The sequence below is a fragment of the Cryptomeria japonica genome, chromosome 8 (genome assembly GCF_030272615.1).
Source record: "Cryptomeria japonica chromosome 8, Sugi_1.0, whole genome shotgun sequence".
Classification (NCBI taxonomy): domain Eukaryota; kingdom Viridiplantae; phylum Streptophyta; class Pinopsida; order Cupressales; family Cupressaceae; genus Cryptomeria; species Cryptomeria japonica.
In genome coordinates, this window is record NC_081412.1 from 48,567,779 (window position 1) to 48,594,752 (window position 26,974).

General features: G+C 35.0%; 3 protein-coding genes across 3 annotated transcripts; 1 reads left to right on the forward strand and 2 right to left on the reverse strand.

Annotated features, from left to right (window-relative positions):
• Positions 1–1,550: 1,550 nt before the first annotated feature.
• Positions 1,551–2,930, reverse strand: LOC131037727 (uncharacterized). The gene has a single exon (XM_057969913.2). The coding sequence runs from the start codon at positions 2,928–2,930 to the stop codon at positions 1,551–1,553; it is 1,380 nt and encodes a 459-aa protein (XP_057825896.2).
• A 3,346-nt stretch (positions 2,931–6,276) lies between these two features.
• Positions 6,277–7,749, forward strand: LOC131041737 (uncharacterized). The gene has a single exon (XM_059210156.1). It carries the CDS (start codon positions 6,277–6,279, stop codon positions 7,747–7,749), a length of 1,473 nt encoding a protein of 490 aa, XP_059066139.1.
• An 18,058-nt stretch (positions 7,750–25,807) lies between these two features.
• On the reverse strand, positions 25,808–26,539 carry LOC131857506 (disease resistance RPP13-like protein 4). The gene has a single exon (XM_059210158.1). It carries the CDS (start codon positions 26,537–26,539, stop codon positions 25,808–25,810), a length of 732 nt encoding a protein of 243 aa, XP_059066141.1.
• Between the last annotated feature and the right edge of the window lie 435 nt (positions 26,540–26,974).

Below are 26,974 nucleotides of genomic sequence, written 5' to 3' on the forward strand. Positions count from 1 at the left end.
CTTTGGAGAATTCAAGTGTGGATTTGAGAAAGAAAATAGATAAGTAGGAAGGGGACAAGGTCGATATACCTAATTTTGGTGGGGATCCATAGGGGATGGAATTCCACATTGATATCTTTGTTGAAACTGAGAAAGGTGCCCCTGTAGGATTGGATAAGGGCTCCTCTAGCATTGGAACATGTTGGTGGTGGCCAAGGATGTGACTGAAGGGAAAAACAATTTGCTTAAATGGATGGTGTTTGAAATCAAATTTCTTAAGAAAATGGTTAATACCCTTAATGACAAAATGGAACTGGGGTAGAATAATTTGAATATGACCCCTTTTGTAGACAATTCAGATAAAATGCTTGCTCTTATCTAGAATGTGGCCAAGGATGTGAAAACTATGAAGTTGGACCATGAGGAAAAGATCAAGTCTCTTGAAGAGACCATTGATAAGAATCATGATAAGTGTAGGGCTGTTGTGGGTGTGAGTAGAGCTATTATGTAGAATAGTTCTGAAGGTCTCAAATAATTAAATTATAAGTTGCGGACCCTTAAAGGTTTGTCAAAGGGTAATTTTGGTTCCCGTTCTACTTTTGTTGAGGATGATGGGAAGAATGCTACTGTAAATCAACATGGCATGGGTACACGACTTGCTCTTGGCCTCTTCACTAGAACATGCAACCATGATAAAGGTAAGAATGATCAAGCCCAAATTTTCCATGATGTTTAGAACCTCAATGAAGGTGTGATTCACAAGAATGTCGAAGCTTAACAAATGTTAAATAATCTTTAGTAGGCTTTTGGGTCTGTTGACCCTTTTTTCTCTCTTTTGTTTTGTTGTTGGCTGGCTATTAGTTTGCATCTTTCTCTCCTAGTGCTGGTTGTCCTTTTTGGTACAAGGTTTCAGGATCCCTTCAAAACCAGTTATACTCTAATAAAAAACAACAAATAAAAGTGCAAAATACTAAAAATCGCTAGGTAAGATTATAAGATAAAGATCAATGACTGTAAGTTGGATTGAACAACAAACAATGGCGACTCTTACTCCGTCTGGAGAAAATAATATTATCAAATGGCAACATACACATTATCACCTAAGATTCAAGATTTTGTTTAAGTTATTGGGTCGATACATGTATGTCTCCATTTCTATGCATTTATTACCATGAAATTCGGATAATTTTACAAGATATCTTCCCTATATTTATAAACAATATATGTAACAAGCTAAAAATAAGTAAAATTCTATTTCTGTCAAATAATCGCAATCAATCATATTTTATTAACCATGACTGCAATATTTATTTTTTCCATAAAGAGGTAAGCCCCATACTTATATTGATATATTAAAAAGTACAATTACAATGTCATGACAGATACCAAATTTCGGAGACTAAAACTCCTGAAAAGCCATGCCCAAAAGGTAAGCAGCTTCAATATGTAACCATGACTGCAATATTACTCTGGACACCACATAAGCATACATTGATATGAGTTGATATAGTTTAAAAATATCTTAAATAATAATAATAATAATAATCTATAAGATACTAAATAATTTATATTTAAGCGAGAGAGGCAACATATTCTAGATTAATATGATTCACTGCTCTGAAGAGTCCATCATTTCTGTTCTTGAAAACCCATTGTCCAGTGACAAGAAGATCTTCCTCAGTGTAAGAAAACGGGACGGATACTTTGGCCTCGCTGGCCATCAGATTAACAATGACTTTTTGGTCGGCCTTGGCGGTGACACTGTAAGTTCCACCGAAAGTGATTTCTTCTTCCTCTGTTTCCCCCCAGTTCATCGTGCGGCTCTCTTCGGCAGAGACCTGCAATCCAAAGCCCAAAGTCTCGGCAGCCGCAAGGGTGAATGAGCCGCTCACGCCCGTGGTACACGACACGGAATTGCTCCACGTCCTTGAATTCTTCACAGTGCGAGAAAAAATCATCTTATACGTGTCGGTAGACGAGGAGGTGTTGGTGTGCGACAAGGTCTGGAGAACCACTGGCTCGGAGTCGGAGATTTCAACGTTGTCCAAGTCGTACTGGATCGAGTGTACCCTGCGCCAAACCACGGGTTCCTCCACCGTAAGACGCGCAGATTGGTCGATTGTAGACACCCACGGGCATAAGTAGTGCCGGCCAGACCAACTGCTGTACCACCGTGAGCAGAACAATTTGTTGCCAAGGGACAGCAGAGCCACGGTATGTTCATCAACCAGAACGGGTTTGAAGTGGTGGTCAGTCTCGCCCGTTTTACCGTCAGGATCGATCGCAACATAGGTGTCAGACATTCGCTTCCAGTATCTATCGTAAGTCAAGTGCCGAATTTGTATGCCATCGGACGAGACCTCCACTTCGTTGGGCACGTTCGGGTCGGCGACTTTGCCAGCATTGAACTGAAGCCAGTACGTTGTCGCAAACGGTCCCACTGTTGCGCACCCCAGATAAGAACCATTATCTCCTTTGAAGGCCACATATTGAGGAAGAATATCAAGGGACTCGGCGTACAAGAGCCCCTCCGCCTGGGAGTGGGCAAATAAGTAGCTCTCCAGGTTATTGCTTACAGCCAAAGGCTCGTTTTGTTGCACCAAATGCAGCCGCACAGCATTCTCTTTGTGAAATAAAAGGCGGAAGAGAGTACTCGACGAACTTGAGCTTCCATCGGCAACGATGAGCGCGCTCTCAGGGTCTTCTTTCATCCAGAATTTCTGGTTGAAGCAGCACTTTATATGCACATGCCTCTCACCATTCTCGTTATCACCATTTTCCTCTACCAGCTCATGTTTTACCAAAGGACTGGTGAGATCATCGTAACAGAATCTTAGAAACCCGCCTTTGTACCACCCTAAATATTTGTTGTTGGCTCCTCTGAATGCCACGTTCCGGCCTACAAGTGGAGAAATTTTTGCGGCACTCATGGGCTGAGCAGGCGTAGCCATTCTGAAATGCAAATAGCAGTGAATTCAAACTATGCTCAAGGCGCTTATGCTATACATGTTGGCTTTCGTGCCTGTCATCGTTTATGTTTATATAGACCTTAACATCCCACATGTTGGCTATCGTGTCTGGATATCATGGATTAGCTCACACGATAAGTAATCTCATGAGGAGAAGACTCCCTTTTTACTATTGAACGAAGTTATCTGAGTCACTTTGCGTGACTGAACATGTGTCAATTATTAATACCTTCTAAACGATGAGTGAATATGCGCTAATGACAACTACTGACCGGATAATAAGTTATTAATAATCTATCTACCCACCCTCCCACTTGGCCACTATAATGTAATGGTAGATCGAAGAGCTTACCACTATCCGAAGAAAGAAGTGCAAGGGCGAAGGGCTCCCCTCCCCAGTATGGGACGGAAGAGCTTCCCATAGATGCTGAAGCTCGAAGAGCCCACCTCTCTAGAGTTACCCAAATCTTAGCTTTGTTCCCACAATTGGGAATTGATGGATTTTCCATTGGAATTATTTATTAAGGGAATTTGTAGCTATTTCATCTATTTTAGCTGTTTGATCAGTTATTTGAATCTACAGCAATTCCATTTTGAGGTCTCATTTAACTATTTATTCTGTTATTCAATTATATTCAATTATATTAATTTTATAATATTTTTAGTTACATCTATTATCATTTATTCATCATTATTGACCATTTATTAAAGATGTACTTTTATTCATATATATATATTTCACCATAATGTTGACATCTACACATTATTGTCCTACAGCAATTTTAAGGAGCTCAAGTCTAATCCTTAAATTTTAAACTTTTAGATTCAAATTCAGCTTGGTTTATGTTTTTGTGGCTATTTATTATGCCTTGGTATTTAAAATAATTTAGTGTGAACTTAAAAATCCATCTACAACTTCTAGAAATATATTAATTTGAAGACTTACGCAAACACATCTACAAATACAAGGAGTAGTCTTTCTAGAAATATTTTAATTTGAAACTTGACATAAACACATTCACATAAGGGCCAAGATCTATAGAAAGATATCTGCATGCTTGAGAATGTAATCTTTGAATATTCATCTAAGCTCATACATTTAGTTTTACAAGTAGATTGATTAAGGAGAACTCACACTTTCAATTTGATAACTTTCTCAAGGTATTCATCATTTTTTAAATTTAATCAATTTAAATGTATCCTACTTTATGTAATTATATGTATTGAATTAACCTAGTTTAATCCAACTACTATTTTTGTACTTTCAATTATGTAAATGCGACCATGAACCATAAGATGAATATTTGTAACTTGCAACTTGCTAAATGTCTTAGACAATAGTAAAAGTTAAAGAAATATTATTAATTCCTATTAGGATGTAGCTATACTATGACATCTTTGGAGTTAAAAATAATTATAATACACAAAACAACTATAAACAAAAATTTAATAATTTATCATCAACTCTATAATGTTTAAATTTGAAAAGAAAATTATTGATTTTTAATTTAACATTCTATAGAATAGTTGATATAACCTTTCGATACAATAAAAAATCTTATTATTGTTAGTAATTTAGCATTTTTAAAAAAGAAAATCAATAAAATTATATGAAATTTCTTACAATATCTCAATGTTTTGTTAAAATGTTTCTATGAAATTTGTATATACATTATAACATCCTCACCAATGAATATATACATTATAACCTTAGGTTTGAGATCTACAATACACACAACTATTTTATATTTTCACCATGGTCTAAGTTGTGTAGTTCCACATATATGCTAACACTATTAATGTCAAATACATCAATTTTCCACAATCCACAAAATTATGATTAATGCTTCTGCATTTGATTATGTGTTATTTTTTGCATCAACGTTTTGGATCACTCTGATCCATCATCATGATGGATGAATGAATGCAAACAATATTAATGTCAACAATAAAATTCATTTTTTCAAAAAGTTATTATAATGATCATAAATATGCAATTGTTTTCACTAAATAGAAAAATGGTGTAACATTCTATAAAATTAAATCTACAAAATCAATTGCAAAAGACATAGTTGATTTCAATCTAATAATAATTTGTCAATTAAGATCATGAATATGTTAATCCCATTCATAACACATAAATGAAAGATAGAAAGTTTTAAAATAATGATGCACTTATGAATATTCTAGTAAAAATTGCTACACTAGTTCACTGTGAAATCATGCTATTATTATGTGTTATTCAACAAACTATTGATTTTATCATATTTACAATAATATTTTTACTATTATTATACTAGTATCATCATATTTTAAGGTAAATATACTACTTATATAGAATTTTCATGGTGAAATTTGTATACTTTTGGATTTGTATTTCTATTTAGTTTTGAATTTATTCTTAGAGAATGTCTTAATATAATTACATAAAGATGTGTATATTTTTGTTAAATTTTCTTCCCATAAGTCTTATGTATATTCACCTAATCTTATTTACACATATCTTAATATAATTTACCATCTTGCTAGCCTCTTTGCACCAATTCTCATGCATTTCTCTAATTCAAAAGAGGTTACAATTGAAGAAGAAAACACTATAGCAATTACACACCTAGAAACTAACTAAAAATCACAATCTATTTGAATTATATAAAAAAATTAAATTTTAATGTTCAATAAAAATTGAGATATTTTTATTTGATATGATATAAATTTGTTTTTGGTAAACTATAATATGAACTCACATCTTCCACTAAATCTCACCTCCAAGATCTAACCAATATAACATCTAAAATAATGCCAAGTTGAATCTGTTTTATTTGGGAAAGGATAAATTGTGAATTATAATTAATTTATTAAATCAAACTAAACTATCAGATTGCTTAAATTAATATGGAAATTATTCATAAGATTGAGGAATGTGGAGATGGTGGTTGTAACGATGAGGTCACAATTGTTGCTTGTAATGATGACGGCATTGTGACGTAGATTGAGTTATATTTCAAGAGAAGATAGCACAGAATTTGCTTTCACATCACCGTACTTCCCATGGAGTTAATATTGTCTCTGCTTTTTTAAATGTTGCAGTGCTGATGTGGTAAGATTTGAAAATGAAATGGATACAAAAATCACACAGCCTAAAAATGATTGGAGTGTTTTATGTGGTAAGATTTGAAAGTGGAAAAGAATGGATACAAAAATCACTCAGCCTGAAGTTGGTAGAGCAAACCTCAAATACTCAAACCGAGTGTATATAAACGACGCAAGATGCAACAGTCTCAATATATCCTCCTTGCAAATTTGCAGCGAAGCATATTTGGAATTCGTCATGGCCGCTTCTGTTGAGACTGAGCCTCTTCCTCCTCAAGACATCATGGCCACTTATCCTGAGCCTTTGAGACCCACACTTTCTGCTCCTCGCCACGTAGCATTTAGAGGAGCGAACAATAAGTATCTAGGGTGGACGAAAGGCGGCTTTATGAAATTCATCTATGATGATCTGACCAATCCTTTTGTAAAGCATCAAGTGGTGAATGAAGAAACGGATGATGGAGAGAGGTATGTGCATATAAAGTGTTGTTTTAACCAGAAATTCTGGAGGAGAAAAGACAACAGTAGCTGGTTTATAGTAGCCGGCGGACGATACCCGGACAGCGATCGCTCCCGGTGGTCCTGCACTCTCTTTGACAGGGTGTATAGCGATCAGGATGCCTCTGTGCGCCTCCATTTGCTGCAGCCAAGCAAATTGTTAGCGATCTGCGAAACAAAAACTGCTCATGGTGACTGCCTGTTTGTGCAGGCGGATAAGCTAAATGAGGCAGCGCATGAATTGCAAGTCGTGTCCCTTGATCTTCTCCCCGAGATCTTTGCCTTACTAGGGGACAACGGCGATTATCTTGCCGCTTCTAGCTTTCAATTTAATGATTATCTCCAGTTCGACAGCACGGATATTGGCAGCTCTGCCGTTCGGCATCAAGTGATGTACCGCCAGGACGACGGAACCATGGCCGTCAAAAGTTTAGGTTTCGGTGCATTCTGGGAAAAGAGGAGCCCTACAGTTGGAGAAAAATCGATCTTAGGTGACGCAACAGACTATGATCCATCCCAGAAGAACATGCTCTTCCGACCTCTTCAAGTGGATCGTGAGAGGGTGGCATTGATATGCCTCGGCACCAATTTTTTCTGCAGAAGGGAAGAGACAGATACGGGACATCATTTCTTCTCTCCTGTCGCATCCATGTTAGAAGAAGCCACGTTGCTTAAGGTGAGGGAAGCTGTGATCCAGCGCAAAGTGTATTCAGTGGAGTATGATTTGAAGAATATCGAGATCTATGATGAGGTGCCGCTCCTAGCGGCCACTGTTGTCGCCAGCAACAAAACCACCACCGCCCAAACAACCGAGTTGAATTTGTCCCGCAAGGTGAAGAATAGCAGATCGTGGAGCAACTCACTATCTTACACAACGGGCATCAAGAGCAGTTTCACCATGGGAGTCCCATCAATTGGAGAGTCCGGCGTGGAGGTGTCTGATTCAAAGACGAGCACTAAGGAGTGGGGTGAGAGCGAGGAAGATGAGACCACCCTCGGCGGCAATTACTCTGTCACTGTCAAGCCCGGGGTAAAGCTCACTGTCCTCCTGCGCGCCACCCAGGGCAAATTTTCGCTCAAATTCTCATACGTCCAAGAAGATGTTCTTAGCACCGGGGAACAGGTCAAGGCTATCAAGCACGATGGGGTTTTCACCGGCGTCAATTACTTCAATATTCAGACTGAAAACCATGAAACTCCCATTACAATGTGAAGATTAATTTATCTTATCATTTCACCACTAGTCTATTATATGCTCCTGCTACAATAAACAAGACCTGCAAACTGCATATTTAGTTTGCAAAAGCGAGGTGCTTTGTTTGGTGTAATAAGCTGCTTTTTATAATTTACTGTAATAATCATGATCATTTGTTTCTGTATAAATCTTATTCAACTCTTCTGCTTGAAAAAACTTATATTTTCGTTTACTTCAGATAGAGCTAATATATCATATGAATGCAATATTTAAATGTGTCTGTTAGCTAAAACACTTGAGGCTTTTCACATAAGAGTTTTAGGATGAGGTATATTATGCTTGAAGCATTAGTCATTAGTCATAATTTGATACGATTTCTAGTGTATATTTATTTTAAAGCATTATTGATGTTACGATCTTGTCTTAATATTTTGTGTGATTTAAATCAATGTAATTTCTGATAATTAATGTCATTATACAAATTATAAAAAATTAATACATAATAAGAGGTACATTGCTTCAACTTCTTGTTATTGTTTATTTCTGTATGTAGATCATAAATAAAGATTGTAAAAATGATATAGGTTTTGAAATAGCTAGTTTTATTGTCCAAATTATTTTTGTTGTAATAAAGCATTAATTATGCGAATCTTTTACTAAAAAAAGTGATTGACTTAGTTGGTTTGATTATATAAATACATTTTAAAAAGAGGGTAGCTGAATCAACAAAGCATCATATAGAACCAAGAAGAAGAGAACAAAACCCTTGAATAACATAGTCCTTAAAGGTTCATGAGAGAATCATGGCTAAGATCTTATATACATATCCAAAATATGTGCATGAAAAAATGATGTAATAGTGTATCCAAAGTACTAAAAGAGACAAGGGTAGTGTTGGGTGTGTGTGAAAAATGGGAGGTATAATGAGGTAAGTGGTAGTGTCATACCTATTGATAGATTGATCACATTATGGGAAGCATTAGTTGTGGGAGGAGGTGGGAATATAGTATGAGTCATAGGTTGGGAAGATGAATATTATAGGATACATGAATGATGGTTGTAACACCAATTCTAATGTGATAGAAAGATAAGATATAGATGGGATGGTAGCTGACATAGATGAACTACAATAAGGTGTAGTACAACATTTATTGTCAAGAGTTAGTCCATGCTTAGGTACCAAGCTAATGAGAAATGAACAAGGAAGGATATTTTCAAGGAATAGCTACAGGGGTAATGATAGTGGTCATGGTAGTGGCATCTAGGTGGGGATGAGATTATTAGAGGAAGATAGATGAGAGGAAACACTATTATTATGTTAAGAGACATTAATTACCTATCCATAAATATGTTATTATATTAAGATGCATAATATAATGATATCATTATGCATTTTTTGGGGTGGAAATATGTAAATAATTACGTATTGTAAGTTTTATAGCCTAAATTTTCTAGTCTATTTTCAATTCTAAATTTTAGAGTCCATTTCTTATAGTAAATTAAAAGGTCTTTTGTTTTTTTTTCAATTTTGAATTTTAAATCTCAATTTAGTCATCTATTTTTTAATATTATTTTAAAGTTTATCTTTATAATTTTTTTTGACAAAATTTGATCTTATGTTATAGTTGTTGGACTAGAATATTGCACGTTTTCTATGATAAACATGTTTAATTCTTAGGTGAAAAATAAGTATTACATGCATAAAACTAAGTTTTTACTAAATAATGTAAATAAAATAAAATTACTATTAAGTACATAAAATAGTTAATAAAACAAAACAATTTTAAAAGGATTTTATTTAAAGAAAAAATTAATTATTAAGATTTGTACCCCCAATATATTATTTAAAGTATATTTTACTATCGATGTAACCATTGCACCTCCTTTCAATGCAAGTGCTACTTACTGTCACGAATCGTTTTATTTAATATTGTGCAATTTAAAGATGTAATGTGATTTTGAAATTTAAAATAGATTAGATCATTCATAATCTAGTATGAGGAAATATAATATGCTTTTTACTCCTGCAAATGATATGAAATTCAATATTCTTTTGGGTTTGTCAATGCTGATAAAATTTTGAGTGCAAGTAATGCAGGATGAGGTGAAGGAGGTTGAGGGCGAGAACACGAATCAGGTAGAATTGCTTTTAACTGAACGAATTCGATAGAAAAGGGAATCTTTCACACACCACATTAGGATTTATATTTGCATCTTGAAAGATGGATGATTTAAATGACCTTATTTGAGTGTTTGTTCAAATTGAAATGATGAATTTGGAATGATTAGTAGATTGATTTAAATAATTATACATGTGTATTGATTGCATGGTGTGAGTGGCGATTGAATTGAATTTAAGTTGCATGAGTAATGGTGAAATATTAAGCTTTATGGTTAAAAGAGATAAAATGTGTAGAGGACTCGAAAATGAATATCAACCCTAGGTTTTTATGTCCTTCTTGTTCAGATATGTATAATGTATGGAAAAGCGTACTAATAAGTACTTTTGTAAATTGGTCAATAGTATAAAATGTATATGCATATAAGAATTCAATCATATACATATATCAATATCCAATTATAGTGAAATTTGATTTCGTCAAGACTTCTATTTGTACATATACGTAATCATTTGAGATCAAAAATATATACGCATTATGTGTATATGAATTCTAATGATAATTCGATCACAGATTTATAGATAAGAGTGTAATTATCAAATATGTAAATAGGTTTGAGGAATTAATCTATTTTATAAAAATCCATAATATATATATACATTTATATATTGAATATTTAATTATGCTTAAGTGATTATCTTCTTGATTTATGATCATGACCATTCGAAATAATGTATTTATAAATACTGTATATATATTTATGAAATTAAACTAAGTAATGAAAATTCGATATATATATATCAAAGAAAGGGTTTGTTAAAAAAACAAAGTTTAATGTTTAATATGAAAAAAGAGTCATTTAATATAGAAATATAATATTAAACATATTAATATAAGGTGGCAGGTTGAAAAGGTGGTCGACCGTTGAAGCCAAAGGAATAGCCGCTTGGGTCGGTGTGCTAATAGACTCCTCCACCCACAGTAGCCGCTTTAGACGGTTTGTTAGTAGAACCCCCTCCACCCATGGTAGCCGCTTTGGTCGGTTTGTAACAGTCTTCCTTCACCCAGGGTAGCTGCTATCAAAGCCTTTAAACGTAGATCAAACGGTGGGAGGCAGAGTTGTTTAAGATAGGCATAGCTTAAGGGAGAGACCACTGACTACCACTACCAAGTTATCAAAACATAAATAACGTACAAAACACATAAGCCACGATATCTGCATTAATCAACACATATAATCAAAACTTAAATTGAATTAGACTTGGTATGCAACGTGACTCCAAGATGGATAAGAAGTTGACAGATTCCATGCAACAATCAAGCTTCAACTGAAACGGTTGGAAGTTTTAAACAATAAGACTCGAACTTGCCACAAAAAAAGGGTTATATTTAATCCATAAGACTGCGTGGAGATTATAGTTACAACCACTTGACAATTAAAAGAGTGGAACAGTAAATAAGACCCAGAGGATAGCAGCAAACATAGCCATAGATTAGAATAAATAGACGTATGCACACACTCATTCTTTCATTCTTTCTCACACGAGATTAGAAGAGCGATAATTTCTTGAAGAGAGAGGAAGAATAGTTTGAGATAGAGGAAGAATAGTTTGATAGAGAGGAAGGATAGTTGGATGTAGAGGAAGAATAGTTGGATAATATCGTGGAGATTGAGTGATAGAGAGATAGTTGGATAGAGATAAGAATAATTGGAGAGAAAGAGAGACTTGCGATCAAGGAGTGGAATCATTTGATGAAGAACGACAAGGTCAAAAGCTTACAATCCACTCTAAGTTTCCAAGAGGTTAGAATCCTTTGTTTTTCATTTCATTTTTATTGGTTAATTTTGGTATAAAATGTGTAGAAAAGGAAGTTTAGATAATAGATATGTACGTCCAAATGGGTATTGATTATTAATATTGTATTTGAAATGCTTTGTAAACCATTGTGGAATAGAAGAAAAGAATTTAGAGAAAAGATGATGTTAATATCGTACTTTGCACAAAAATATTTAGTTTTAATTCTATTTTTAGAATGTGTTTGCATACTTTTGTTTACATATGAGATTAATCTCATACATGTTTAACACCTTCTTTTGTATGTGCTTTATTTTAGATGAAAGATTGATTTTAAGATTATTGCTTATAAAAGTTTAACGTTTTCTGAAATTTGAAAGATTGTCTTCGATAGATATATTAGATAAGTAATGAATAGCAAATAAAAATGATATCTCTATTTTTGTTTTAAAAATAAAGATTGTATTCTCAATAGAAATTGTGTTTAAGGGAATCAAGCTAGGGTTAAGCTTGAATTGGAAAAATTTACGTTTCGGGACGGGTGCCGAATGTGGAATTTTTTAGAGAGAATAGTTGCTTTTTCCAACTATTATTTTGTTGTGCATGGCATATACTCAGCCGAGTTATTGTTTGAATTATCTGTAGGAAAAGATGGAAATTCCTTATTTATGCTCTCTACCACATCCTAGTATGATAGCAAATAATTGTTTCTTAGAATGAACTAGGAAAAATGAAAATGCATATATTATTTAGGCATGCACCAGATTCCCTTTTGCTTTCGAATTCTTCGATTAAACCAGTTCATGTAGGGTTGGGTATTCTTGATTGACCAAGAATTCCGGTGAAGCGTAAGCTTCAAGGTTGGGCGGAACAAGCATCTAATTCTTGTTCTCATCTGCGTTCGAAAGATAGAAGGAAGCGACTCAGACTAATGATCAATGGATGCATCTTCTTGTATATTCTTAAGGCAATTTGGTAGCCTAAGTAGGAATTAAGAACTTCTTTGTAGTGGATATTGTATTATTCATGTGCATTATTATGATATATTCGATGTTTGCTTATATCTTGTATAAAATATGCTTAGAGATTGAAATTTTAAGTTTATTTATGAATAAAGCATAGTTTAGGGTTAGATCCTAGATTGATGTCTTTACATTTTGGTATCAGAGCCAGGTTTATAACACTAGGATCTATATGAGTCACCTTGCTAAGATAAATCTGGAAATTAATAGCTTTATGTTTTATAGAAATGGTTCATACCAAGCAGACAACCCGAAAGTCAGTAGCAGGATATGCCCATTACCTGAGGGTTAAAAAGGATCCTCAATCACCTGTTAAGCCGGTTTTGGATGATGCTCCTTTTGAAGCAAAACCAGTCCCAGAAAAGAGTATTCTAATAGGAAAGGACCCTACAGAATGTCATATTGAGAAGAATATCCCTGAAAAAGAGAAAGAGCCTAAGTTGGAATATTCACCTATCAGGCCAATAGTGATCAGTTCTAAGGAATCTGAGGGCTACAACCCTCTAAGTGAGATTGAATCAGAAGGATATACCCCATTAAGTCTAAATGAGTCAGAAGAATCCACTCCCCTGACTCCTCTCAATGAGTGATGTAACGTGTTACAACAATTCAATAAAATGTCTTCCCTTCTACTATAGAATAAGGATGTAATCCCTTCTACTATAAAATAAAGATGTATTCTCTTCTACTATAAAATAAAGATGTATTCTCTTCTACTATAAAATAAAGATGCATCCTCTTCTATTATCAATAAAGATGTCTCCTATGGTATTTTGAGTTAAAATTGCGTATTCCTTAATGATATCTATCTATATATATACTTGGAACCTAACTTATGTAGTAAATAGGAAAGAAGTAGAATGAAATTATTTGATATTGTTATGTTTTAAATTTATATTGTTTTTCTTAATTATTCAATAGGAGTATTAAACTCTCTAGTTGCTTTATAAGGCTATAAGTTAGGGAATATTATAAAAGTTATGAAAGACGTAACATAGCAAATATGTCTCTTATCGCTAAAAATTATCAATATCTCCCTGTTGCAGAATTAATATATAGAAATGGCCTCAAAAACCACAAGGGCGGGGTCAAGTAATGGGAACGAAAGGTTAGATCAAATTCTGGATCTGCTCAATCAGCAAAGTGCAAGGATGGATGATCTCGAACAAGAGGTTCGAAGGGTCAGAGAAGTCCGACAGGAAGCCCCAAGAGTTGAGGAGCAACCTGACAACCAAGCCAGAATAGAAGAAGAGCTGGCAAAGGATTTAAAAAGGATAGCCCCACCAAAGTTTGATGGAAAAACAATTGGTGATGGTGCAGAGGCATGGGTAATTGAAATGGAGAAATATTTTGGTCTCCGCAACATGTCAAATGAAACCAAGGCAGTTTGGGCTGCTTATTAGTTGTCTAGTGAAGCTGCTATTTGGTGGGACAATGAAAAGTTAGAAAGGAAACTACAACCAAGAGAGATCATTTGGGATTTTTTTTTACAATCCTTCAGGAAAAGGTGGCTTCCACAATTATTCTTCGACAAAAAGATGACAGAATTTCAAAACCTTACTCAAGGTAGTATGTCGGTAACATAGTATTGGGAGAAATTTACTAATCTCCTTAAGTATGCTCCGCAATTCCAGATGGATGAAAGGTTCCGCATTTGGAAGTTCATTTTGGGATTAAGATCCCATATAGGACTGGAGGTGGATATCCATAATACATTAACCATGGAGGAGGTATTTGAAAAGGCGACTAAGCAAGAGCAAAAGTTACAGCAGTTGGGGAACCTCCGAAAGAATGAGAACAATCGACCGAATTTTGGGAATAGAAATTTCCAAAGGAATCACAATAGAAACAATCAACAGATAAGAAATCTTAAGAGGGGACCCAACACCCAGGAAAAAGGAAGAGAAAATCAGTATGGAAATAAGAAAGCAAACTATAACACTAATGCTAGACAAAACATGGATAGAGGAAGGTCAGGTGGCCATCTTGGTCCTAGGGATGGGTGTTATAATTGTGGAGGGAGTCATTATGCCTCCAATTGTCCACAACGTACCTCAGCACAAAGAGGATCATATTAGCAAGGAGCCCCTCAACATTAGATTCACGCTGCTATCAACAATCGTCAAGCTGATTTCCAAGCCGCACATATCCAGATCATGGGTAAGCTCTTTGGACAATCAGTTTCTATTTTAATAGATACAGGAGCTACTGAATGTTTTATTGATCCGTAAGTAGTTTCTAGAATATCTGTTAAACCTAGTTATATTTCAAATTCATGGATGGTTCAGTATGGAAATCGAGCAGAAAAGAGGGTAGATACTTGTCTATTTTGCAGTGAATTAGAACTTCCTAGTTTCCAAACCCAAGTTAACCTTTATGTTGCACCACTAGGATCATATGATGTGATCTTAGGTATTAATTGGTTGACTGAACATAAAGCCATAGTGAACTATGAAGATAAGGTCATTAGTTGCATGGATGATTTTGGGAATTCCATTGAAATTATCGGATCTCAAAGTCCTCTTGAATGAGATACATTTCGGCAATGCAACTCAAGAAGGCCCAAAGAAAAGGATGTTCCATCATTTTCGTCATGGTTAATGTTATGAATAATGTAGAGAAAAGTCCTACAGATTATCATGTCCTTGCAAAGTTTCTAGATGTCTTTCCAGAAGATCTTACCAAGTTACCACCTAAGAGAGAGTTCAATTTTTCTATAGAACTCTTACCTAGAACGATGCTGCAATCTAAGGCTCCATATAGAATGACAATGACAGAACTGTATGAGCTTAAGGCTCAATTGCAAGAATTGCTTAGGCAAGGTTTTATTAGACCAAGCATATCCCTGTGGGGTGCGCCAGTGATCTTTGTAAAGAAGAAAGATGGTACTTTGAGGTTATGCATTGATTATAGGATGTTGAATAAAGTAACCATCAAAAATAGATATCCTCTACCTAGGATAGATGAATTATTTGATCAAATGAAAGGTGCATCTGTATTCTCCAAGATTGATCTTCAATCCGGATATCATCAGTTAAGGATTAAGGATGAAGATATTCCTAAAACTGCATTCCGAACAAGGTATGGGCACTATGAATTCATAGTTGTACCATTTGGTTTAAATAATGCCTTAGCAGCATTCATGAACCTCATGAATAGTATTTTCAGAGAATACTTGGATGACTTTGTTTTAATCTTCATTGATGACATATTGATCTATTCTAAGAATGAAGAAGAACATAAGAAGCACCTGAGGATAGTTTTGCAATGATTGAGAGATCGTAAACTTTATGGGAAACTCTCTAAGTGTGCCTTCTTTTAGGAAAAGGTGCAATACTTAGGTCATGTCATATCCGTCGAAGGAATTTTAGTTGATCCTGACAAGATAGAAGCAATAGTAGATTGGCCAACACCCCAGAATGTTTCAAAAGTTCAAAGTTTTATGGGACTTGCAGGATATTATAGAAAATATGTGGAAGGATTTTCCAGGATAGTGGCACCAATTACCTCACTTCAGAAAAAGGAAAAAAGATTTGAATGGACTGAGAAATGCGAGGAATCATTTCAACTCCTGAAGCAGAAATTGACAACAACACCAGTATTAACAATACCAGATCCCAACAAACATTTTGTAGTAATTATAGATGCCTCGGGTGAAGGTGTGGGAGCAGTATTGATGCGGGAAGGAAAGGTGGTTGCATATGAATCATGAAAGCTAAAGCAATATGAGATGAATTATGCTTCACATGATTTAGAACTATTAGCTATTGTGCATGCATTACAAATGTGGAGGCAGTACCTTTTAGGGAAGCCTTTTGAGCTTAAAACGGATCATTTAGGATTAAAGTATATTTTTACACAACCTAACCTAAATGCAAGACAGAGAAGGTGGCTTGAATTTCTAAGTGAGTATGACTTTGGTATTGAATATATCCAAGGGAAGGAAAATAGAGTAGCTGATGCTCTCAGCAGAAGAAGACACCTATCTGCAATGGCTACAACAAGGACAAATTTGAAGCAACAAGTGTTGCAGAATCTTTCTGAAGATGAACATTATATAAGAGTTAAACAAGCCTTGGAAAGAGACTCTTCAGACCATTGCTATGATGGATATGAGATAGAACCAGAGGGTATTTTGAGATATCAATGAAGGATGTATATACCAGAAGGAGGAGAGTTGAGGAAGTTGATCTTACATGAGATGCACAATACACCTTATTCCAGACACCCTGGAATAACAAAGATGGTAGCTGATTTGAAAACATTGTATTTTTGGCCTAAACTTCAGAAAAAAGTGGTTGAGTATGTAGCACAATGTCTGGAATGTCAAAGAGTAAAAGCTGAACATGTTCATCCAGGAGGACTTCTATTTTAACATGTTATACCAGAATACAAGTGGCAGGTAATCAGTATGGATTTCATGCAAGGATTACCGATGAGTAAGAATAAGCATGACACTATCTTAGTAGTGGAGGACAAGTTGACTAAAGTTTCACATTTCATACTTGGTAATCTAAAAGATGGATCATTTGTTCTTGCCAAGAAATTTGTGCAAGAAATTTTTTGATTACATGGAGTTCGAGAAACTATAATATCTGATAGGGATACCGAGATGACTTCAAGATTTTGGACAACATTGAATGCAACATAGGGAACAAGGCTAAATTTTAGCTCAGCATATCATCCTCAGACTGACGGCCAAACAGAAAGGGTTAATTAGCTAGTGGAGGATCTTTTGAGAATGTATTGCATGGATCACCAGTACAAATGGGAGGAGTACTTGCTCTTAGTTGAATTTTCTTATAACAACTCCTTTCATGCATCATTAGGTATGTCACCTTTTGAAGCACTCTATGGGTGAAAATGTCGCACACCTATCAGCTGGGATAGACTAGAGGATAGGATCATTATTGGTCCAGATTTACTCAAGGAAATGGATGAACAGATGGTGTTGATTAAGAGTAGATTGAAGGAAGCAGTTGACCGAGAGAAGAGTTATGCAGACCGAAATAGAACTTTTAGACAATTCACTGCAGGAGATAAAGTCTTTTTGAGAGTCAAACCTCATAAGAGCTCTATCTCGTTTGGAAAGTCATCAAAATTGGCTCCAAGATATGTGGGACCCATTGATGTACTGGAGGTTATCAATCCAGTTGCTTATAGATTAGCTTTAACCCCTACTCTAGCTCGAATCCATAATGTGTTTCATGTGTCTTTATTGAAACCTTAAAATGCTGATGCATCTCATATTCTTGATTGGCAATCCTTACAGGTTCAGGATCTAGGGGTGATGCTAGTGGAGCCCATCCGAATCCTAGATTAGCGTAATGTGAAGCTATGTAGCAGAGATTTCACTTAGTATAAGGTTTAGTGGGACCAATATTCTGATGATAGTGCTACATGGGAGGATGCTGAGACGATTGACCGTCATTTTCCTCATTTGCTTTCTTAGGAAATAACTGCTATTTAATTTTGGATATTTTGAAACAATTATTATTATTTTATGATGTAAACTTGGATAGCCTATGTGCTCTTGGTATTATTATTTGAATTTGAGGTAAAGATTGACATTTTGTGAGATATTATGGTTTTGTGAATACTGATGAGTGGCAAGACATCAAGACGATGTCTCTTCCAAGAGGGGAAGGATGTCATAAATCGTTTTATTTAATATTGTGCAATCTAAATTTAAAATAGATTAGATCATTCATAATCTAGTATGAGGAAATATAATATGCTTTTTACTCCTACAAATGATATGAAATTCAATATTCTTTTGGGTTTGTCAATGCTGATAAAATTTTGAGTGCAAGTAATGCAGGATGAGGTGAAGGAGGTCGAAGGTGAGAACACAAATCAGGTAGAATTGCTTTTAACTGAACGACTTCGATAGAAAAGGGAATCTTTCACACACCACATTAGGATTTATATTTGCATCTTGAAAGATGGATGATTTAAATGACCTTATTTGAGTGTTTGTTCAAATTGAAATGATGAATTTGGAATGATTAGTAGATTGATTTAAATAATTATACATGTGTATTGATTGCATGATGTGAGTGGTGATTGAATTGAATTTAAGCTGAATGAGTAATGGTGAAATATTAAGCTTTATGGTGAAAAGAGATAAAATGTGTAGAGGATTCAAAAACGAATATTGACCCTAGGCTTTTATGTCCTTCTTGTTCAGATATGTATAATGTATGGAAAAGCGTACTAATAAGTACTTTTGTAAATTGGTCAATAGTATAAAATGTATATGTATATAAGAATTCAATCATATACATATATCATTATCCAATTGTAGTGAAATTTGATTTCGTCAAGACTTTTGTTTGTACATATACGTAATCATTTGAGATCAAAAATATATACGCATTATGTTTATATGAATTCTAATGATAATTCGATCACAAATTTATAGATAAGAGTGTAATTATCAAATATGTAAATAGGTTTGAGGAATTAATCTATTTTATAAAAATCCATAATGTATATATACAATTATATATTGAATATTTAATTATGCTTAAGTGATTATCTTCTTGATTTATGATCATGACCATTCGAAATAATTTATTTATAAATAGTGTATATGTATTTATGAAATTAAACTAAGTAATGAAAATTCGATATATATATATATATCAAAGAAAGGGTTTATTAAAAAAACAAAGTTTAATGTTTAATATTAAAAAAGAGTCATTTAATATATAAATATAATATTAAACATATTAATATAAGGTGGCGGGTTGAAAAAGGTGGTCGACCGTCGAAGCCAAAGGAATAGCCGCTTGGGTCGGTGTGTTAACAGACTCCTCCACCCACGGTAGCCGCTTTGGATGGTTTGTTAGTAGAACCCCCTCCACCCACGGTAGCCACTTTGGTCGGTTTGTAACAGTCTTCCTTCACCCACGATAGCTGCTGTCAAAGCCTTTAAACGTAGATCAAACGGTAGGAGGTAGAGTTGTTTAAGGTAGTTGTAGCTTAAGGGAGAGACCACCGACTACCACTACCACTATCAAAACATAAATAATGTACAAAACACATAAGCCACGATATCTGCATTAATCGACACATATAATTAGAACTTAAATTGAATTAGACTTGGTATGCAACGTGACTCCATGGTGGATAAGAAGTCGACAGATTCCATGCAGTAATCAAGCTTCAACTGAAATGGTTGGAAGTTTTAAACAATAAGACTCGAACTTGCCACAAAACAAGGGTGATATTTAATCCATAAGACTACGTGGAGATTATAATTACAACCACTTGACAATAGAAATAGTGGAACAGTAAATAAGACCCAGAGGATAGCAGGAAACATAGCCAATGATTAGAATAAATAGATGTATGCACACACTCATTCTTTCATTCTTTCTCACTTGAGATTAGAAGAGCGATAATTTCTTGAAGGGAGAGGAAGAATAGTTTGAGATAGAGGAAGAATAGTTTGATAGAGAGGAAGGATAGTTGGATGTAGAGGAAGAATAGTTGGATAATATCATGGAGATTGAGCGATAGAGAGATAGTTGGATAGAGACAAGAATAGTTGGAGAGAAAGAGAGACTTGCGATCAAGGAGTGGAATCATTTGACGAAGAACGACAAGGTCAAAAGCTTACAATCCACTCTAAGTTTCCTAGAGGTTAGAATCCTTTGTTTTTCATTTTATTTTTATTTGTTAAATTTGGTATAAAATGTGTAGAAAAGGAAGTTTAGATAATAGATATGTACGTCTAAATGGGTATTGATTATTAATATTGTATTTGAAATGCTTTGTAAACCATTGTGGAATAGAAGAAAAGAATTTAGAGAAAAGATGATGTTAATATCGTACTTTGCACAAAAATATTTAGTTTTAATTCTATTTTTAGAATGTGTTTGCGTACTTTTGTTTACATATGAGATTAATCTCATACATGTTTAACACCTTCTTTTGCATGTGCTTTATTTTAGACGAAAGATTGATTTTAAGATTATTGCTTATAAAAGTTTAACGTTTTCCGAAATTTGAAAGATTGTCTTCGATAGATATATTAGATAAGTAATGAATAGCAAATAAAAATGATATCTCTATTTTTTTTTTAAAAAGAAAGATTGTATTCTCAATAGAAATTGTGTTTAAGGGAATCAAGCTAGGGTTAAGCTTGAATTGGAAAAATTTACCTTTTGGGACAGGTGCTGAATGTGGATGTTTTTAGAGAGAATAGTTGCTTTTTCCAACTATTATTTTGCTATGCATGGCATATACTCGGCCAAGTTATTGTTTGAATTATCCGTAGAAAAAGATGGAAATTCCTTATTTATGCTTTCTACCACATCCTAGTATGATAGCGAATGCTTGTTTCTTAGAATGAACTAGGAAAAATGAAAATGCATATATTATTTAGGCATGCACCAGATTCCCTCTTGCTTTCGAATTCTTCGGTTAAACCAATTCATGCAAGGTCGGGTATTCTTGATTGACCAATAATTCCAAGGAAGCGTAAGCTTCATGGTTGGGTGGAAAAAGCGCTTGATTCTTGTTCTCATCTGCGTTCGAAAGACAGAAGGAAGCAACTCAGACTAAAGATCGACGGATGCATCTTCTTGTATATTCTTAAGGCAATTTGGAAGCCTAAGTAGGAAATAAGAACTTCTTTGTATTGGATATTGTATTATTCATGTGCATTATTATGATATATTCGATGTTTTCTTATATCTTGTATAAAATATGCTTAAAGATTGAAATTTTAAGTTTATTTATGAATAAAGCGTAGTTTAGGGTTAGATCCTAGATTGATGTCTTTACACTTACTAATATGTTGGGATCTCTAATGCCACCATCAAACCTCAAGGTATTGAAAAAAAAAATCAAAACCCTAATTGCTATGGACTTAGCCTTGATTCCCTTTTCTCTTACAAGTATTTCTCACTACCTTGTTTCAAAGTTCAAGGAATGTGTAGAATGACCACTAGCGATTTACATTCCATAAAATTTTATTTAATTGTTGGGTGTGGGAATGCCTTCTTATCTTGTTCATCTCCTAGGTTTTTGGGAGTGTGAGAATCCCATCCTTCTAACTCTCTTTTTTTTTTTAATTTGTTGCTTGGCTATGCATAGGAAGCAATGTTGGTGGCAATCAATGGTTCTTGTTTGGTGTATAGAATTGAAGAAAATTAAAAGATGCATAAATTACTACATCAATAAATAGAGAATTTATTTTAACACATACAAATAGGTCTTTATTCATTCAAAATATCATGGAAACTTCTTGATCGCATGATCAAATATCAACTAATCAAATGATAAAAGAAAGGGAAATTATTACATTTGCTTCAATAAATAGAGGTCTTTGACACATGAAACAAATTCTACAAATTTTGGAAACTTATCATGTAGTTACATGTAGTTTACAAACTTAACATGCAAAATTTGCATTTAGAAATCTTATTTTTAACTTAATGTAAAAATTGTGCATGCAATTCTTCTCATGCAAAGTGGGATAAATTAAATATTTTAACAATGTCCCCCTTAATATCGACAGCCATTTTCATCAACACAACATTTATATCTATGATCTTGAGATCTTGTCCTAATAGCATCCACAATTGACTTCATTTTATCTCCCATCTTGTGTAGGATACTCTCCTACTATGCAATGATCTTAGTTTTGACTAAAAATGCTTGGCTTCTAACTCCTTCAAGATTTTTCTAAGGCTTGGATTTTGACTTCCTCACACAATTTCATATTGATGGGGTAGAATAATTTTTTGCATCTTTGACAAGATCCACAATCTTCTTTATGCAAATCAACCTTTTTTGATTTGTGATCTTCCTATAACTTCAAATGTTGTAGCAAAGTTCTCTCTTAAAAATTAATGATCTTCAGATCTCATCAACCTCCCTTCTAATTATTTAGATCTCCTCTTTGTTTAAAGAATTTCTTTCATTAAACATGAGGTTACTCAAAATATTCAATTCCTCTAATGAACTTCAAACCCTTTGACTTCAATTTCTCCCTATGAAAATTGGATTCACCCTTTGCAAAGGTGGCTTCAAACTTCACTACGGTAGTTGGGACTTCTCCAAATGAACACGATCTCTTCATGTCTAACTCTTCTTTCCCAGTTGATCTTTTCTCCTCATGTTTTTCTTTTTTGACTAGTGACTTTAATTAGTTGATGACGCCTTCTTCCAACTGTAAAATCAATCTTCTAGACAACAAAATCATTTGTCTTAGATTGTGCCCACATTGCTTTTCTCTTTTTTGAGCACCTGCAATCTATATAGTGGCATCTTACCAATCTTGGGAAATTTTATTTTTCCTTGGAGTTGGCTATGCTAGCTACTTTAAGTAGCAGGCATTTCAAGAAATAACTGCTTGCGAATTTTCTTACAAATTTCTTATCAGCGAATGGGAATAAGGAAACAAAATTGAAGGAAAAATTACTATTACTATCTTTGTCTCTAGAAATAGTAATAATTCTCACACATCTCTATTAATAACATCAACTAGAAGATTTGCTAGATTACTTGCCAAGGAAAAGAAGGTTGTGGCTGAGACTAAGGATACGGCCATAAATTTAGAAGAGGCCTTTAATCTGGAGGAAATGGATGATATTTATAATGAGGATTTGGAGGATGAGGAGTTACATGTGGAAGAAGAGGAACAAGAAGAATAGTACAAAGAAGAGATGGAAGAAGAGAGTGAGTGCGAGGAGGACTCGGAGGATTCTAACCCGAGCTCACAACCTTTCAATCCTCAAGAGGATGTTGAGATGGTCACTTGTTCACTAGATTTTCCATCAGACAAAGGAAACAACAAAAAGCTGGAGGATCACATTATGGATCTTAAGGAGATTGTTCTGAACCTGGAAGAGAAAATAGATGACTATAGGAATTGGTTTGAAAATATATGTGAGGCATTTGGTTCACTTTGCACCATCACGGATGGTATCATGAGAAAGGCTGCCATGGGGGCTGTGTTAGGACAAAGTACGATGAAGAAGAAGGTGAGGAAGATGGAAAAGGAAGGGAAGATGGATGAGGACAATGAAGATAGGGAGGACAATCAGGAGGGTACTTGAGTGAATCAGATTTTAAAGCTTCAACAAAACTGGAATCTGGTCAACAATGATTAAGTTGTTTTGCTTTGTTTTTGTTTTGCTTAATACTATGCTTATGGTAGTTGTGAATGTTGCTAGTTTCTTTGATAGTATGAGGCATGCGTGCCATTTAGCTAGAATTTTATTATGACTATCTCCATAGTTAGAGTTCTTATCTTTGTTGATACTAAAAATACTTTTATTATACTCGGAAGATGGTGGTTAGTTAAGATTAGTATGTTTAGTTATAGAGTCATGTTAATTTTTGAGTACTTCCGAGGAACAATTGATTGGGCTTTCTTGACTACATGCATGATGTGAGTTCTTTTGTTGCTCTACTTTGATTTTACTATTTTGTAAGGTCAGGACGTTCTCCCTACTAATATAATCAAAAACATCATCTGAAAGCTCAAAATTTGTATATCAGAACTTAAAAGTCAACTTGCTAAGGCATTTTAAAACACACATTGATACCACTTTTAGAGGAAGAACCATACAAATTACTTGTGTTATTCTTATAAACAAAGGAAACAGGCTCTAGAAAATTTGAATTACGAAAAAAATTTAAAACACAAAAATTACAGCGAAAAAAACTTCCTTTTGATACAAGAACACATGGTGAAGAATCAACTGATTAGAAATCAGAGGCGAGAAAAAAATTACATGTCGCCTCTCTATATAAAAGTCTTAACAATTCGAAAGACACTTAAAATATAAGAAATTACATGGATATCCATACAAACTGTAGATTAAACAATCTATTTTTGTCCTCAAACACGACTGTTGTTCTCATGAAAAACTGGGCATGAAGTTGCGAGGTGGGAGAAGTTTAATATTCCAACAACTTAGGGACCCCATTACTCACAACTGAATTTGATATCGTGCTCTTTGAAATGAGTCCAGTAAAGGCCATTTTCCTAGAGTTGGGGATCGTTTATGCACGCTTAATTGCCGATCACTTTTAACTCCTAGAGACTCTCGAGCTCGTGCAATCCTTGAGGTAATCCTTTTAGCTGGATGCAATTCTACAAGTGAAAATATTTTAGCTTTGGCATTGAATCCACTTCCAAGGAATGAAAAATTTCCAGAACGAAAAAATCTTGGATGATAAGGGACTCCAGTTTGGGAAATGATGGCGGCATCCCAAACTCTGTGGGGATCTGAGTACAATTACTATTCTGCAATAATTTTAGTCGTTGTAAGTTTGGCACTTTTTTCAAAGGAAGATAATTTGCAGAATGATCTCCCTTCAAGACAAGCACCATGTGGTTGTGAAGCTTAGAAATCCATGCGGGCATCACGCAGTTGTGTAAGTGAATAATTTCCAGTCGCCTCATGGACGACATTTCTTGTGGAAGGAGAAGGAGGGCATGATCATCGGAATTCTGGAAGAAGAGCTTCCGCATCTGTGTCATTTCTCTAAAGATCTCTTTGATTAGGCCTTGGGAACCGCTGAATATAATTGACAGCTGTTAGAGAAGAGTCAAACCTTTCAAACCCATCAACTGCAAAGCATTTGCAGTGTTTTTCTTAAATACAACTTGTCCTAATTTTCGTAAGGAGACAAGCTTGGATATTCCGACAGGGAGGAATTCCAGTTTTTCACAGCCTTCGGTATTTAGATGCAGCATACACTGGTGTTCACCTACACCTGAATGCAAAGCTGTCAAATTTTTGTACCAGCTAACATCGAGGAAGAGGAGATTTGTGAGAGCACTCAACCAATTGGGCAGCTTCTCAGTCTTTGTCCTGGACAAATTGAGTAGTTTGAAATGCGTTAACTTTGCAATAGACCCGGACAGTGATCTGATGGAAGTCTGGCTCACGTCTAACACCTTCAAATGTCTCATTTTACTGAATAACTATCTAGAAATTGATTTGAGATTAGGATTATTCCATAGGAGTAATGTACGCAGCCCAGGAGAGGGGATGGATTTGTCGGCGGTAGTTATTTCCTTTTTAATCAATGAAATCCTCCGTAGGCCCTGACATTTTTCTACAGGAAACTTTTTCAAGCTTCTATTAGCCTGATATAAACATTTGGTCTACTTCTGAGACTCTAAAAGAGCTAACTCGTGTAGCAGATCATGCATTTTACAATACTTGATCATGTCATCGTTCTCATTATAAGGTAGAAACTCAATCACACAACGATCAACAAGCTGTTTAAAATAAGATCGTCCAATCTCGTATGGATCTTGTGTTTCATCAGGATTAACAAATCCTTCTGCAATCCATAATTGTACTACTACGTACTCACAACCCATTCTAGTATCTTTTGGGTATGCAGAACAAAAAAGGAAACAAGGCTTTAGATAATCAGGCAGAGCATCGAAACTTAACCTGAGAGTTGGCAGAACGTCGTCCGTGATTGTGTCGAATTGCTTTAGCCGGTTCAGCGTGGGTTCCCACTCGTTAGGATTCCGTCTGACGTTTGCCATGGATCTTGCTACTGTCTTCAGAGTTAACGGCAATCCCGAGCACTTGTCTGCAATGTCTTCGGCTATTTTCTTCAGGTCTTCTGAAAGACTCTCAATTTCGTCTTTACGGAATGCATGCATGAAGAAAAGCTTCCTACTATCAGCCTCAGACAAATGATTCATGTCATGGGCTCGCTGAGCTCCCATTTGTTGTGCAACTTTCTTGTCACGCGTTGAAATCATAACCTTGAAATCCTGAGAAACAATCAATTCTTTTACCCTACTGTCCCGCACATCATCCAGAACAAGCAAACACCGACTTCCTTGAAGGTGGCTCCGGATGTTATCCCTGAGCATATTCACGCTTAGATGAGTTTGCCTTTTGTTTTCTGGGAGTTTTATCTCTGAGGCTATATGCTTGGAGCAGCTGCTTAACTGAGAAGCTTTGGGATACTTCCACCCAAATCCGATGGTCAAAAGTTTCTTTGATCTTTTGGGTATCGAACACGAGTTTCAGCAGGAAACTTTTGCCAGACCTCCCATCCCTGTGACAACAATGATTTGAGGGTCATCCGTGGTCAGCCAATCAACAATTTCTTTAGTATCCATTCCCACCGTGACCGGACTATCGTCCATGAACACTCCACTTAAACTTTTTTCACTGTGTAGGGAAACTGCATTAACCAGCATAGAAGATGGTTGCACATCCATATCTCTAAGATATTGGAGATACTTAGAGCTTTCGTGAATTCTTCGAATTCGGTCTTTCAAAACTCGAGTCTTACGGCTTTC

Excerpts from the sequence above, each read along its gene's own strand:
- LOC131037727 (XM_057969913.2), bottom strand. The coding sequence starts at position 2,930 with ATGGCTACGCCTGCTCAGCCCATGAGTGCCGCAAAAATTTCTCCACTT.
- LOC131041737 (XM_059210156.1), top strand. The coding sequence starts at position 6,277 with ATGGCCGCTTCTGTTGAGACTGAGCCTCTTCCTCCTCAAGACATCATG.
- LOC131857506 (XM_059210158.1), bottom strand. The coding sequence starts at position 26,539 with ATGCTCAGGGATAACATCCGGAGCCACCTTCAAGGAAGTCGGTGTTTG.